The sequence below is a fragment of the Ciona intestinalis genome, chromosome 3 (assembly GCF_000224145.3).
Source record: "Ciona intestinalis chromosome 3, KH, whole genome shotgun sequence".
Classification (NCBI taxonomy): domain Eukaryota; kingdom Metazoa; phylum Chordata; class Ascidiacea; order Phlebobranchia; family Cionidae; genus Ciona; species Ciona intestinalis.
This window is the reverse complement of record NC_020168.2, coordinates 2,813,393-2,829,712: the sequence shown is the minus strand read 5'-3', so window position 1 is coordinate 2,829,712 and position 16,320 is coordinate 2,813,393. Positions and strand designations below refer to the sequence as shown.

The window sequence follows — 16,320 nt, the reverse complement described above, 5'->3', positions numbered from 1 at the left end:
GACACATGTCACAGCTTTTATCATAAGTATATGGTGACGATACAGATACACTAGATCGCTCTCTTCTGTGTCGTCGTTGTGCTTCCAGCACTTGTGGTGAAACGTAATAGGGTGTAAACTGTGGGGTCATCAAATCACCATTATCAAGTTTCGCAAAGCCAAAGTCACATAGCTTAATGGGTGACTCATCAGATGAGTCTTTATAAAGCAGATTCTCTGGTTTTAAGTCTCTGTGAGCGATATTTAAACTATGTAGATGCTGTACCGCAAGCGCTATCTGCATGGTAGTGGCTGCTGCATGCCGCTCAGTAAAGCCATGTTGCTTGCTGATGCGAAAGAAGAGTTCTCCTCCATCCATCAATTCTAACACAAGCAACAAACGTGACTGGGATTCGGATTCACCAGGAAACTGAAGCTCATTGCGATAAACTTCATACAGATTAACTACATGTGGATGGCCACTACACATCCAATGCATCTGTATTTCCTGCTGAGCTTTTGGGCGATCAACAACAACCTTAATCGCGTATTTATCCCCGGTGCTGCGTTTTGTTGCCACTCGAACCGGGCCAGAAATTCCTGTTCCGAGTTTTTGGTTCCAATCAACGTCATATTCGTCAGTAATAGATGTTGTTTTTGGCTCCAGTTTCATGTCAACATTCATTGTAATAGGGTTAATATTAAAATTCTGATATCTGTTCAAAGCAATACAACTGTTTATAAAACAAAATCTTGCTTTACATACAACACACCCATAAAACATACAATATATATACGCCAAAGGTAAAATTAAAAAAAAACAAACATAGGCAACATGGTTTAGTACAGGCATGTGCAACCTTTTTCACAGGAGGGCCAAATACAAAATTTTGAATGACAACGCGGGCCGCATGATTTTTTCAGAAAAAATTAGTATCATAAAACGACTTTCCTATGCACATAATATAATTATTGTTAAAAATTAGAACTTTTTTCCACTGTAAAAGTGTCGAAATTAACACCTGCAACCAAAAATAACATAAGTAAAAGAACTAGCAAATGATACCAACTACTTAAGCTAAAACAAAATCCAACAGTAAAGACTATCATATCTACATCAACTACGGCAGGGGTGTTGAAATAAATTCTGCCTCGATCCACCACAGCCAAACCTGATAACATGATGAGTCGGAGTGGTAAATAGCCCATTGCTTAGCGTATGTAAGTTAGAATTAAATATAACGCTGTGCCAAACGAAACATTGTGAACAATTGCTGTCTAATTCGAACGAATTTTACCCCCATTCACAAGAGCAAATGATTTCCGCCAATTCGCTTTATTTTGCTCGACTTTTATTGTGCCTTTGTGCATACATGTATCTTCTTATTTTCGTGCTTTTTGAGCACGGTAGTGGTCATATAGATCCTTTTTCGTCGAACAGTTGTTCTTGGCTTTGTTGTTGTTGTTGCTGATAGGGCGATTTTTTCTGCACTTATATCAATTCTCAATTCTAGCATTTATTCTTTAATCTCTTGACTGAAATCAAATCATATTATATATTTATAATTTTTTGGCTGAATTTTCAGATTTAAAATCGCACAATTAGCGTGTGTGCACCGAAGCGTAGACGAGTGCCTTTTTATCGTTATCTTCGGTATAAACACCGCGTCTCTCGTTTCTTCGCTCTTTTAGTTTACCGCTCGCAATAAATTATGATCATAGATACCTAAACATATATGCTGTGATAAGGTTAATTAATACTATGCTAATTAGTGTATAGCGTGCTCATGCATTAGATCTGTGATCTCTTGTTGACTTTTTTTTTGTGATAAAGACATTTCTTTGTGATGCAGTGTATATGGGATTTAACAACTCTTTTATTTGATTCGTTACTTTAGATTTACACCCGCGCGGTGGAGCTTGTGAATCATATTGCTTCGCTTTGTCTAGCTTACATGAATGAATGAATGAATGAATGTATGAATGTAACTTACTTTATCCTCTCGTGGCCGGAAAACGACAGTCGTTATCACACGGGTTTAACACCCGTGCCATGTCGCTTGAATATACAAGTGAAGCATTTACATTAGGTTTCTCGCGGTAATTCGGGAATGTAACAACGTGGCGTTAAAGAATCATACTTATAGTTTAGTGTGGAACTGATGACCGTAACATTTTGGGGTACATGTATGAGTAAGTGTGACCATTTGTGCCGTATGTGACTGTGGGTCATTGGACAAGACACTCAACGTTCATCCAAATTGTTAGTTTTAATGTCGATTTTAAATGAGGTATTAATCAAAATATCTGCATCAGTTGACGGGACAGAACAATTGTGCCAGCTGTAGGTATTAATAAGAGACAGATGAACAAATTTAAACCCTCCGTCTCTACGCCCATGGGGTTTAAGCAAGGGAATTATTGTTTCCCTCCGTCCATGGCGTTATAGAGGGCGCCATGCCTCCGTCCCTCCATTTTGCTACCGTCCCTCCTTTTAGTAACGATATTTTCCCTCCTTCCCTCCCTTCCCTTCTTTTAGTATGCAGTTTCCCTCCGTTCCCCCGTCCCGGAGTCGTAAAAACACCGAGTACTCCAACTGCCGTCTCTGCGGTGACTTTCGCAATGAATTTAAACGAACTTGTTGAGTTTTATTTGCGATTTCCTTTTGTGGAAAGGCGTAAAGCAGCTTCTATTTACATTACCAAACATTTTTTTTGAAAAAACGTATAAATTTACCCCCATTAAATGACTAAAATGTCACAAATCAACCGCTTCTAATTCCATTTTTTGACTTATTTTGATACAGAAAACAAATAACACTTGTTTTTTACACTTTTTAACCTTTAAATTTGTTTTGGACTCAAGTTTTTCTCTAATTTACCGAAAAACATGCATTTTCCCTATACCCACTGTGTTATTTTGGACCCAAATTGCCGTTCAATTTGTCTTTTACGTAACAATGGGTTGGACTACGTATTTCTATGGCTCTGCCCCGTCCCTCCTGTTAGTGTTGTCCTTGTTTTTCTTAGTCAGGTAGACTGTTTGTTACAAAATAGTAGGGATTCACACGTGGATTCATTGCATCATAGTGGCGATTGTTTGACTTGGCAATTAATTACGACATAATAGCAATTCACGCGTTGATTATTTACGTCATAATAGGGATTGACACGTTTTCATTAAGCACGGAGGAGTTTTAATACAGGCTTGAATGTTAAACAAACACATGTGTCGTATTTTAGCCTTTACGTGCGTCGTATTTTAGCCTTTCTTTCAAGACTACATTGAAAGATCCACACAAACAGTTGAAAAGATCCGGATACGGATGGCGATCCGCCATTTGACATCACTAAACTATGGTGCGAAAATTTCCATTGCTTTGATGTTTGAACTTCTAACATTTTTTCGAGCACCACGCGGGCCGCATGAAACAACCTGGCGGGCCGCACTGCGGGTTGCACTTGGTTGCACATGTCTGGTTTAGTACATTCCTATATACTACAAGTCTACAATTTTTACAGTTTACAGTTACACTGTCAAAACACTTTCAAGTAGTACAAAGGGTCAACTTGTCAGTTGTCATTGTTAATCGCCACATGAGACCACAATGAGACGACTATCGCTCCCGTTTACAAAAGAAAAAGTTTGCAGGAAAAAAAAGCAAGACAAAGGCGGTCTCTCGTATTTGTGTGTCTCGTAATTTATGTACCTGTGCAGTGTCAGCATAGTGTTGTGCAGAATGTGTTAACTAAGCTGCATTGTGTAGAATAAGTCTAATTAGATTTTTTTTATAACTATATGTGTATCGCTTGTCGTTGTGTTTATGAAATTACGTATCACAGGTACTGTTTATGTATAGAGACGAAATTGCGTCGCTGTTGTTATACACACTGATGACAAAATTGTATAACTGAAACTTACTAAACGTATTGGATACAAATAATAAAGATGCTGCAACGTCGTGGTTGGCTCGGAGGACCAAAGCCGCCCAAAAATCCGCATTCTTTGGAACATCTTAAGTACGCAGCTTTTTTTCCACAATTTTCTGAATTTTTTTTTAAATGCATTATTTTATTTAAGCATATTTTGATAATTGTTAACCTCTTAAACGCAACTAACTAACCCATAAAATTACTAACTTTTAACACTTTCCACCAGCCTGATCTGTAGTGTACCGGAGTATTTTTTACTACTGCCAATGATTTAAATGTATTGGTGTATGTAAAGAGACCATGTTGTGTTGTCTTTTGGTTATTGATGTTTGTCACTGGTATTAAATCATTTATTATTTATGATGCTCTTCCAGTACCTATATAGTCTTAGTCTAATGATCATGAATCAATCTAAAAAGGTAATTATTGCACTGTCTATGGGGCTTATTCATGGTAAAAATTCGAAATATTTTTTTTAAATATACAAACATTGAGGCACTCATAGTGTCATGTTGGCATAATAAATCGTGCTTCTTAAAAAGAAAAAAAATGCAAATATAAATAAAATTATACTATGCTATTGCTTTTATGTTAGGCCATTGCTGAATTTGTTATTACCCTGTCTAAAGATAATTCTATTTAAAATATTATTTTTATAAATTTCAGATACCTTCATCATGTTTTGACCAAAAATCAGACCGTTACAGAAAGTAACAAATCTTTAATTGTTGAAGCTCTTCGATCGATGGCAGAAATCCTGATCTGGGGAGATCAAAATGATAGTTCAGTATTTGAGTAAGTAACTTTTATACCATAATGCTGTGGTTGTACATCTTGAGCTGTTTTGTCTCCGTCTTTTCATTATGTAAAGAACTTCTATAGGCCATTTATATTTCTTCTGTATAAAATTTTACATGTCATGCATTCGTAAGTGTTAACGAAAGTTTCGAGTTATGCCTTTTTATTATTTTTATTTACCAGGATATTTAATATTTGTCCTCTTTAAAACGATATATATTATTTATCATTCAGATTTGTAGTAATAAAAGCTATGCTATATAACCCAGTTTATATAATGTGCATTGGTTATTTTAAATGCTATATTTTTAAATACAATTTTCACAGGTTTTACTTGGAAAAGAATATGTTCCTGTTTTTTCTGAACATTCTGGAGCAAAATTCTGGCAACTATGTGTGTGTGCAACTACTTCAAACCCTAAATATACTTTTTGAAAATCTTCAGCATGAAACTTCTTTGTGTAAGTAGTTCTATATGCATGTTACATTTAGAGGCAATGTTTGATTGTATAATATAAACTAAATATTCACATTTTAAAAGAATCAAGTCTAATATATATACATTATACATGTTTGGATCTTTTATCTTAAATTTACTTGATTACATTTTCTAAAAAAGGTCACTGTAAGCATTCTGCAATAGTTGAATGACTGTAAATCTTAACAGGTCTTAATTGTCAAGATCGTAAGTTAAAAGGGAAATAAATAAATACCCTTAAAAAAAGAAAATGAAATATTTTTAGGCATTTTTACACAGGATCTTATTGTTGCAGATTACTTGCTGTCAAATAATCACATCAATGAAGTGATTTGTCATAAATTTGATTTCTCCGATGAAGAAGTTATGGCTTATTACATTTCATTCTTGAAAACTTTGTCCCTTAGACTCAATGAACACACCATACATTTCTTTTACAATGAGGTACACATGCTACGTATGATATCTGATATTTTTTTATAATTTTCAGCTTTTACCGTGTTTTTAAACTCCAATGCACATGCTATACTTTAGTAGGCTGTGCTTTTGTTAAAGCATTTGGTGTCAAATAGTGCTTGTCAGCAGGTTAGTATGCGCTTACAAAGCAATTTAATTATAAAACAATATTCAACGACATTACTTCTTTTTTCACTAGTAAAAAACTTAAACTAAGTAAAACAAATGACAGATCAATATGTTTATTGGTGTTAAATTCGTCTTTATAAATCATTTATCTTTTTATTAAAATATCATATTTATTACAGTCTGTAAAATAAATCTTTACTCTTTTTATCACAAAATAATAATTTCTTTCTACATCTCTCGTAATCTTCATTCTCATCAGCATACGGATGACTTTGCATTATACACTGAAGCGATCAAGTTCTTCAACCACCCAGAATCAATGGTCAGAATTGCAGTTCGAACATTAACACTCAATGTTTATAAAGGTAAGAATAGTATGGTGTTGTTTCTTTCTTTTAAATTTCAGAACAAACGTGTTACATGCAAGTTGTAACTTTATGCTGTAATAGAACTAACTGTACCAGTTAATGGATTTAACTGATATTTCAGAATTTCACATCTACGATTCTAAGCATGCAAATGTGTTTTGCTTAGAAAAAAAAATATTCAACTCATTTTACTTTAACAATAACTTGATTAAAAAGTGGCATTAACTTATCAAGCGAAATGTTTAAAAGCTAACGACCGTGATGTTACACAGTAAACGATGGTGCAATGCTGCGTTTCATTCGTGATAAAACTGCGGCCCCCTACTTCTCCAACCTTGTATGGTTCATCGCGGAACATGTGAGGGAAGTCGACAACTGTGTGCATAACAACGCAAAGTAAGTCAATACAAGTGTCACCTTGTCATGTGAGTTAACAAATTTGAACCTTGTTGAACTATTGCATCATGACGTTGTGAAGCTCGTAGCTATTTGGTGGTGCAAATAATAGGCCGTACTAAAGTTTATAAATTTTGCGTTTTTTTTTATACTTGGTAGTGATACTTCAGTGTTTAGTTTATAGAATACATTTGTAATTTTATTTTTCTAAATAAATTGTGATTTTAATTTCATTGTAGCTGAAAGTAATCAAAGTTCAAGCTATGTTGACATTAGATTAGGTACGGCTTGCACTATTTACAAAGTAAACAAACACAAATTATTCTCTTCACGTTTTCATGCACTAAGTACTCTCATGCACTAGATAGTTCACATGATTGTTATTCTAAGTTATTTGTTTGTTGTTTGCTCTGCAAGTTTTGTGTTTGTAATTGCTCTGTGCATTTGTGGAGCAGTAGCTGCCGTTATCAAAGGTTCACAAAAATTTAACAGTTCTTATATTCAAATTATATGGTTTATTACGACATAACATTGCATTTCTCCATGCCTAAAATGCTATGACTGAAACATTTGCATCAGTCGCTCCTGTTTGTAATATTCATAGCAATTTTGCTAACAACTATTTATTCGAATCATTCTATTTCTATCGTAACACTAACATTGGAGGTAGTAAGTTACTGGTGCCGGGTAGCTGATTTTTATTTATTCATGATATAGCCACCAGCATCGTGACAGGCTCCGTGACCTGGTAGCTGAGCACCTCGACCACATGCATTACCTCAATGATATCGTTACACTGGAGAATGAACTTCTCAATGAAGTTCTCATACATCATCTGCTACAACGACTTTTTCTTCCCCTTTACGTTCGTTCTCTTGCTGATGGTGCACCTGGTGATGATACGGTCAGTGTTGTCGAATTATTTATTATATATTTAATATATATAACTTGTGTTTTTTTTATTTTGGAAGCACTGTTTTAAAATATAACTTGTTTTTTTTGTTCTGGAAGCAGTATTTTAGAATATAGGGTGTTTTTTTTATTCTGAAAGCAATATTTTAGAATATAACTTGTAGTATGATGTTGAAAACGTTTAATGGTTCAAAAGTCTACAAACTTTGTAAAAACATAAATAATTACTTCCTGGTACAGATAAACATAAGAGGATTCTGATAAAAGGTTTTCTTGATATCGTTATACTTTGTCATCCATGAATAATAGGAAATGAATAGTACTTACAATTCTAAACTGTTGTTTACTATAGTAGATTATCATATTATTAGTATTAATCATAGCAACTAGAGTAGACTCTTCGTCTTATGTAATTTAATTCAAAATACTAAACTGGATTTTATTTTCAGGATTGCCCATTTGTCAGTTCAGTGGTTGCCTTGTTTCTCCTTTCCCAGGTAAAAACATCCCAACATATTAGCATAATTTAATTTATTTGATGTTTTACTAAATGTTGAAAATTAAATTTAAAAAAAATTGTAAATTAGTAAATTACTACTGACTAGGCGTGGAAGTAAAAAAGAGCTGTGATTCATTAGCACTCAGCCCATAAATTCAAAAACAATATATGACAACTATATTGATAAAATCTTTGTCAGGTGTTTCTTATTCTTCACCACAAACCTCTTGTACATCAACTTGCTGAAGTTATTTTTAACCGAAACTTGGATTCCTTGTCACTAAATGGGGAAGGGACGGTATGTTTTCCTTGTACTGCTATTTTTTATGCCATATAAAAACCTCTTAGTAGGCACATAATGTTTTGCACCAATTGAAAAAGAAAAATTAATTTATACAACAGTTTTACTCAAAATATAGAGATTTCTTTGTTCATTAGTTACAGTTTCTTGGCAGAGAGTTTAAAAAGCTCTGGTTTAAGATTTTTCTTGTGTACAAAATTTTGTTAGTAAAAGTAATCAAGCATTGACCCACTTTTATAATTTTGTAAAAGCGCTAAAAAGGGCAACCTTTTAACAAGGTATTGGCAATATTGGCACATGCATACCACTAACACATTGTTGTTGTCTGTGCCAACAATTAAAAACCTATCCATTGCTGTACATCCTTTTTTAGCCTGTAGAACAAGCAGACATACTTCAACAACCTGAGAGTTTGGAAAAGTTGCTTTCATCAACCAAAAAAGGCAAAAAACATAAGAGAAGACCAAACTACCGAAACATAGGTACATTCCAATCCTGCATTTAATATTGCAAGACTAAATATATTTGAGTCTAAATGAACACATGACTTTCAAATTTAACTTACGATAAACACATAATATCCTTCAAATATTCAGTGTTAGCATAAAGCATTTAGCATACAAGTGATAATGGTTACTGTAGGTTTTAGATGGAATTTATTCAAAGCACTTTATTATACAAATAATTCTCTCTTGTTTATACAGCAGTATATATGACTTACAGTGCAATTTCAAAGCAGAATTATCCAGCCATATATATTATTCTTTCTCTCTTAGAAATCCCTTGGTTATCTGATAATATACCACACTCATACATAAATAATGACAATAGCATTTCCAGCTGTGTATTATATTGCATGCTAGTTTCTAAAAAATCAAACTACATTATGTTGAAAATACATGTGGAATGAAATATTTAGATTCAGATGATGAGAGAAGCAGTCCTGAGGTGGAAGCAATCACTTCACTTGACGTTCTGCCTAAAGGTGCAGCGAGTGGCTTGGTTGACAAAGGTAAACACCCCTATTTTAAAGAGAACTTAGAATTCCAAAATACACTTTATGTTACAATTTAATAATATTCTATCTGTTTTTTACTGGTATATATATATTCCGTAACTCCAAACATATTGTATTTTTTGGCAATTTTCTAAGGTTTGAGAGTATGATGTTTTATGGTTGTTTTCTAGAATGCAGTGTATTTTATTAGCTTGTATAATTAGAAACAATAGCATACTATGTGTGTTACTTATTGCTCCACAACAAGGTTGTTAAACCTTTTTCTCTTTTTAACATTTTACACGCACATTGTTCTTGGGAATATATTATTGTTAAATTAGGCAAGCCTTAATTGACGACCAATCACTCTTGTACTGTTGCATGGTAACCAATAGGTTATTAAACTATAACAAAGGGGTATCACTATCACCACGCTATAATAAAACCCTTTAAACATTATGTTGTTGTTTAAACATAGTAATATCAATTTTTCAAGTACTATTATTTCTTTCAGATAAACCGGACGTGCAGTTAAACAACTCATTCATAGATTCCAGTCCTAAAAGTTCAACCACGCCTGCAGACAGGTAAATTACACTTTGTATTTGTTTAACATTTATTAGTACAGATTCTAACACACAATTAAAACCAGGCCCTTTCTGGACACAATATACAGTGCATTGAATTGTACAGGAAACGATTACAGTGCTCTGTTTGCCCTCTGCTTTTTGTATGCTATTCTACATAACAAAGGTAGGTCTTATAACTATAAACCAAAACCATGTAGTAAATATGTCCTTACATATTCCATAATTATGAACCATATCAACTGCATGTAATGAAAACGACATAAAATTTCAATTCCAACGGAATAGGTTATTAGGTTGACTCAGTACCTTACTATTACTAACTTGTTGTATTGTGCGTGCATCTAATTTTTAATGTTTACAAGTGAACTATATCACAACAGCATAGCCCTGATGTCTGCAATATATGTCCCCCTCCCTCCTCCAAACAATACCAACATTCTGAAAATTAATATTCTTATACTTCACTTATTAAGGTGGCTGTACACAGTATCCAGCATGCGAATTTGCTTGCAAACTCGTATGCAAACCCATTTCCGAGTTCCGCATGCGGCAGCGAAATCTGGATAAAACTGACAAAACTGACAAAATCCAGATACCGTGTACAGCCACTTTTTTTCTGTTAACGATACGAAAACTAACGACGTTTTTTTTTTTTTGCTGCTTGATGTTCTCAGAAACAGGTGACTATACACTATATATATTTTACGAACAATATATTTTACATAATCTATTTAACTTAGGTATCAGCACAGAGTTAAAGAAGATAGTTGAGTTAGGTTTGGTTGGTGAGGACGAAGGTTGCGAGTCTTATTGTCATTGGCTCATTGAACGATTGCTTCGTATCGTCAGTAAATCTGTCAAACCTGGTATTATAATTGTTTTATTTTTTTGTTTTAATAATAGTGAAAAATTTCACTTTGTTTATTATAGTAGAATTGGTACTTGTATAGTACTGTGGGGTAACACCTTTACCACAGAATATCCAAATTTTCCAAACCGTGTTTTAAACAATTAACAATGGTCTATGAGAGTAAGAACACGATTTTATAATTCTTCGAATGTTCTCTGTTTATTACCAAATGTGACGAGAAAATAGAATGAAAAAGTGTCACATCTTCCCCCACCCTACTATATAATACTGTTGGTGTTGCCTATGGCAAATCCATTGTATTTAGTTTTTGTTCATCACATTAAGTACCATTCATATTTTTTGGGCAATTTTTCAGATCCAAGCTTTCTTTACCCACAGCAGTATTAAAAAATCCCCAATAAATTTTGCTTTTTTTACCTATCTGTATCATATTATTTTAATATTTTATCCTCATATGACCAGTTTAATTTTACATTCACCAGAGAATAAAGTGAGACTCGCTACTTTGCGTTTAACCTCAATACTGCTTAAGAAAGTCGGTGTTCGTGACAACCAGTGTGTTTTACTCGATGAGCATCTTGCTTCTGTGGAGGTAAGCCTATGTAACTCCATTATTACATTTGTAAGCCTCCGTACATTTTATTGTATTTTTAACGTACCTGTTTTTAGGTAAGCCATATGTCTATGTACATTTATTAAGCTTTTGATTATACCTGATTTAAACGTGTAGTGTTTTTTTTGAACTGTGTTAAATCACATGTATTTGTTTACAAAGTGTTTCGTTTTTTTTCAATTCTGTTAATTATTTACACCAGTTCATTATTACAGAGATGCAGGGCAGAAGGAATGCAAAATCTACAAAAGTTTCTTAAGGTAAGATATTGGTTTAAACTTAAAAAGGTAAGATATTGGTTTAAACAATGCTCTCATTTTATTAGTACTAAAATAATTTGAAAATTGAGGATAAAATACCAATTAATTTTATATAAAACAAATAATTTTACAATCACCCACTTATTTCTGACGAAAAATTAAACTTTGCCTGTTTTTGTTTATGTTTCATGTTTAACCTACAACATGATGTTATCTCTTCAATAAATTCATAATAACATGAATTAAATCAAATTGTTTCCCGTTACCTCAGGAAGAAGAAATGTTTTTAGATATTTTTGAAGATGAATATCGACTGTTGCAGGTGAGATTCGTATTTTCAACATTTCCTCTACCATATTTGCAAAATGTTTCTTCCTTGTTTTAAAAATATAGGAATTCTTAAAATAACTTTAAAAAAGACAATTGTGTTCAATATATGTTATAATTTCTTGTTTGGACTGAAACTAAACAACATTCTACTTTTCCATAACATGAGTGCTATATACTGTAGCCTTTCTACAAATAGGCCCAATTGATAACTTACAGCATAAAACATAAATTTTTTTCATTCATGGTAAATTAATCCCATTCACCCACAGTATACAGTGTGTTAGTCTATCTATACACAAGAGAAAATATAAAAGCTATTTAGGAATTTTAAGTAGAAAACAAACATTGTAAAGAAAGATGCATTTGACAGAGCAAGCCACTTAATGTTGAATATTTGATGATGGATTCATCGTTATTGTTGCCTCCCACCGTTACCCCACTTACTGGGATTGAATTCTCTAAACGTTTACCGTGTGGTCCAACTGAACAAGCCAGACAGGTAAGTGAAATGATAATGAAGTGTGTAGACCTACATACATGACACTTTTATCAACTATTAGTATAAATGAATGTAACTTACTTTATCCTCGCGTGGTCGGAAAACAACAATTGTTATAACGCGGGTGTTAATACACCTGTACGAGTTACCAAGTATGTTACTTTTTGGGTAATTATTTTTTTTGATTTTTTTTATGTTTTTATCTATGGTTGATAATTTGAACAACCCATTAGTGACCACTGGGTTGGAACAATTGTCGTTAGGTGTCTTGCTTAAGGACACATTGGCCCACAATGTTAACAGCGATAAAGGTGCAAAGAGGTTGAACAGACTTCATAGTTTAGCATGCAGCTATTAAATATACTAAAATCGAACCTATTTGTTGTAGTTACTTTACTAAAACTACTACATTAAATATGGCTACTAAAAATATAAATTTTCCGCACTAACTACAGTTACCAACAGTATTACACAAAAAATAGTTACATTTTATGGGTAAACAATTTAGGGGGGCAAAGCATTTAAGTAAACAGAATCTTTGTTATATTTATTTAAGGTTTTTGTTATGTTCTAGTTGATTGGAATCTTCTTTACATTACGGGATCTGTCGTTGTTTCTGTGCAAGGAAAGTGAAACCCAGCTTCCATTAACAAGAGAGCAAGACTGCATTCAAACCAATGATAAACTAGACCTAAGTAAGTTATATAAACAAAATCTAGGAAAAAGCTTGTGATTTTTATGCTGCTATATGAAAAAGTTTGCCAGTAGACAAGTGTGGAAAGATTGAACGTATAACTTGTGTGAAAAAGTAATAAACAAAAGCTTCCATTAAACTCCCAGCACCGTGGCAAAGTGTTTATAGCGCCTGCTTCCAACCCAGAGGTAATGGGTTAAAGGTTTGTCGCTACCATCGTTGTGGTCTGTGGGCGTATGTGTCCATGGGCAATACACTTACGAAAATTGCTTTAACCCAGTGGTCACTAATGGGTTGTCCAAATTAGCCATACATAAAAAAATCACCTACAAATTTGCATACAGGGTAACTTGTAAGCTGGCAACGAGGTGTATTAACACCCGTGTTATAACGACTGACGTTTTCTGGCCAGCCGATGATAAAGCAAGTAACATTCATTCATTTAAACCGCTTGATTTTAAAATAAAAAAAATCTGTTAAAAATAAAATAATAAATATTGAGTAACCTTTTTTAAAATTTCAGACAACAGTGATTTGATCGCATGCACGGTGTCGAGCAAAGAATCAAAACAACGACGATTTCTCGTTGTTGAACTTTATCAACTCATCCTTGTTGAACCTGATAGTAAAAGGTTGGGGTGGGGGGTTGTCAAGTTTGCTGGCTTCTTACAGGTTGGTTGGTGTGTTGACAGAGTTTTAATATATATATATATGATAGGGAGGGGGAAGACGGGACACTAGGATATTTGGAAATTATGTACTAAAGGTGTCCCATCTTCCCCCATCCTACTGTATCCCTATTTTCAATATAAACATGCTTGTTTAAGATCATTTTTGTTGATGTACTTAACTAATTTATATATGTTAGGATGTGGAGGTTTCAAGTGATACCGATGATAGTCGTACACTACATGTGATAATCCATAAACCATCGGGATTACGACGAGTTCCCATACTTGCTGCGAACTTTATTTTCGATGACCATATAAGGTATAATTGGTAAATATGCTTACTATACATGTGGTGTGATTAAACCACCCCACTTTTTTTGTGCTAATGGGGTTAAATCTTGCCATGCTGTTTGTTCTACTGATACACTATAGAATCAGCATGTTGCACGCATATTGTGTCTGTTAATGTAACACACATAATTTCTTTACTTCCTAATAATTTTAAGGCACACAATGAACCTATAACGAGCCTTGTAACAATGGTTAAGCAACATACATGTGTATATGGGCCAGGGTATCCTTGTCAAAATCTGAACACAATTAAACCCCACATGCTCATGAATTGAATGTGTAGTCTGTCTGCTTATTTAGAATAATTTCAGTTCAGTTATTTTTCTTCTCACACAATACTCAGATGCATGGCAGCCAAGCAGAGGCTCACCAAAGGCAGAATGAGAGCGCGGCATTTGAAAACTGGTCGTATCGCTGTCTTGCTGGGTCTACCACAGCATGATGATCCGTTTTCTTCCAGTTATCTCATGAATTCAGGTTGATACTTTGAATGTTCCATGGCTTAAAATAAATTTGTTAATATAATGCTACTTTTAAAAGATTTTGTAACTTTAACACTCTTTTTGAAATGTTGTGTTTTGCTACTAGTGGTTGTTGCAATAGTTTTAAACCATATTGTCATTTAAAACAGCTTCATATTTTTAGGTTATCAAAAACCACGCAACCAATTCCGTGCCTTTGCTGACCCTCAAGTCTTAAGAGGGGATTCCCAGAGACCTGGTATTGGGGTTTTACAACGAGATTTATCTCGAACCCCAACAGCTCGTGTTCACCCCTTGTTTAAAAGACCGGGGCACGCAGCAAGTCGGGTTACTGACACCAACCCCACCCTTAGAGTGGGTAGTCTGGGACTTCCCATTTCGATCCGAACATCTGGCAGCAGCTCCGAGGTGGAGGATGAGGTGTCTCTCACCTCTGGAAACGAGATCGGGAACCGTGGAACAGGGAGTCCCGCATCCGCAAGTCCGAAGCGAGGTCACAGGAGGGTGGGGAGCCTCGTCATTTCATTCAGTGATCTTCCTCAGGAGCAATGTGGAGTCCATGTAGGATTCGAGGGCGATGGAGAGGAGTCCGAAGACACAGAAATTGCTCAGGATGTTGTTTCTCTGGATGCCGTGTCGCTCGATGCTATTTCAATGGATTCAGCATCTGCGCCTATGGTTGAGTTGGATGATCAATATTTGGGTTCGTATTGATTTATTTACGACACCACCATATGTCTGTACTTTGTTTTTTCATACATAGATTTGGATTGTACACCTTAACAGGCATTAACACTTTTGTTTTATTCAAAGCAGATTCAAAACTTGGAAACAAACCTCCAACAAGAAGTGAAACAGTTGAGACTGTTGTTGCAAATGATGAAGAACAAACCGACACCCACGATGATGTAGCTGCACAAACCAACACCACAGAATTAACGTTACAAGAGTAGCAGTTATCTGGCCGCAATCATTTTGAAGATTTTAACCCTGTATCAAAGAGTTATTAGATTTATTTTTTTAGTTATTAGTAGGTTGGGAATGATGGGGCACCTTTTCAGTCTACTTACTCTTTTCATTTGGTAGTAAACAAAGAACATTTAAATAATTATAAAATCGCATCATTGCGACTCCAATAGATTGTTGGTAATTAACACAATATATTGTACTGAAGGTGTCCCATCTTCCCGCACTCTATTATATCCTAGAGTAGTAGGTGAGGAATGAAATGTTTATTTTTTTCGCTGCGAACATCTTATTTTAGTTAAAGTGCAATAATTGACGTTCTTTTTTTTTCACTGTTCTTACTTCTTCAGTCGGCAGATGAAAGGATATCAAAATTGAAAACTGGTGTATTAGAAAGCTGGATCAACATTGTTTCTTTTTTTTCAGCGTTTTTTTTTTGTTGTTGCCAAGTATAAAACCTTTTTAGTAGGCAAGACCCAGTTGGGTGCTCTAACAAGAATGTATATTACTTTTTATTCCCAATTATTTTTTTGACATAAAATTTAATAAATTAATTTTGCTCTTACGTTAAAATAAACATAATAGCTTTCTATGTACCGTACATAGTTAGTGGGTGATATAAAAATAGACTTGACTTTCTATCTGCTTGGTTAATAATTAACTTGTGGAAAATATATCTTTTCAAATACAGACGAACGCTTGATTAAATATTTACCAGTTTCGTTGTAAGCTGGATTTAAAAGAAACA

At 34.2% G+C, this 16,320-nt stretch overlaps 2 protein-coding genes across 3 annotated transcripts in view; one reads left to right on the top strand and one right to left on the bottom strand.

The window, feature by feature from the left end:
* The window catches only part of LOC100177625 (MAP kinase-activated protein kinase 5), a 1,843-nt gene extending 437 nt beyond the window's left edge, over positions 1 to 1,406 (bottom strand). The window contains exon 1 of the mRNA XM_026833661.1: positions 13 to 1,406. Within this exon, the coding sequence (XP_026689462.1) occupies positions 13 to 832 (820 nt within the window). The 5' untranslated portion in view covers positions 833 to 1,406. The remainder of the gene's footprint in view (positions 1 to 12) is intronic.
* Positions 1,407 to 3,803: 2,397 nt separating this feature from the next.
* On the top strand, positions 3,804 to 16,280 carry LOC100176135 (protein CLEC16A-like). 2 transcript variants are annotated; one of them, XM_002127519.4, is made up of 24 exons: positions 3,804 to 3,998; positions 4,578 to 4,706; positions 5,037 to 5,170; positions 5,483 to 5,631; positions 6,032 to 6,137; positions 6,413 to 6,536; positions 7,254 to 7,440; positions 7,898 to 7,945; positions 8,147 to 8,245; positions 8,622 to 8,730; positions 9,168 to 9,260; positions 9,760 to 9,832; positions 9,898 to 9,998; positions 10,576 to 10,701; positions 11,189 to 11,298; positions 11,535 to 11,579; positions 11,851 to 11,901; positions 12,280 to 12,408; positions 12,983 to 13,103; positions 13,626 to 13,774; positions 13,971 to 14,092; positions 14,468 to 14,601; positions 14,770 to 15,309; positions 15,420 to 16,280. In XM_002127519.4, the coding sequence occupies exons 1-24, from the start codon at positions 3,928 to 3,930 to the stop codon at positions 15,557 to 15,559; spliced, it is 3,090 nt and encodes a 1,029-aa protein (XP_002127555.2). In that variant the 5' UTR covers positions 3,804 to 3,927; the 3' UTR covers positions 15,560 to 16,280. The 2 variants fall into 2 exon arrangements, with proteins under 2 accessions (XP_002127555.2, XP_026689621.1); XM_026833820.1 differs by having other exon boundaries at positions 3,805 to 3,998; positions 15,423 to 16,280.
* Positions 16,281 to 16,320: the final 40 nt, after the last annotated feature.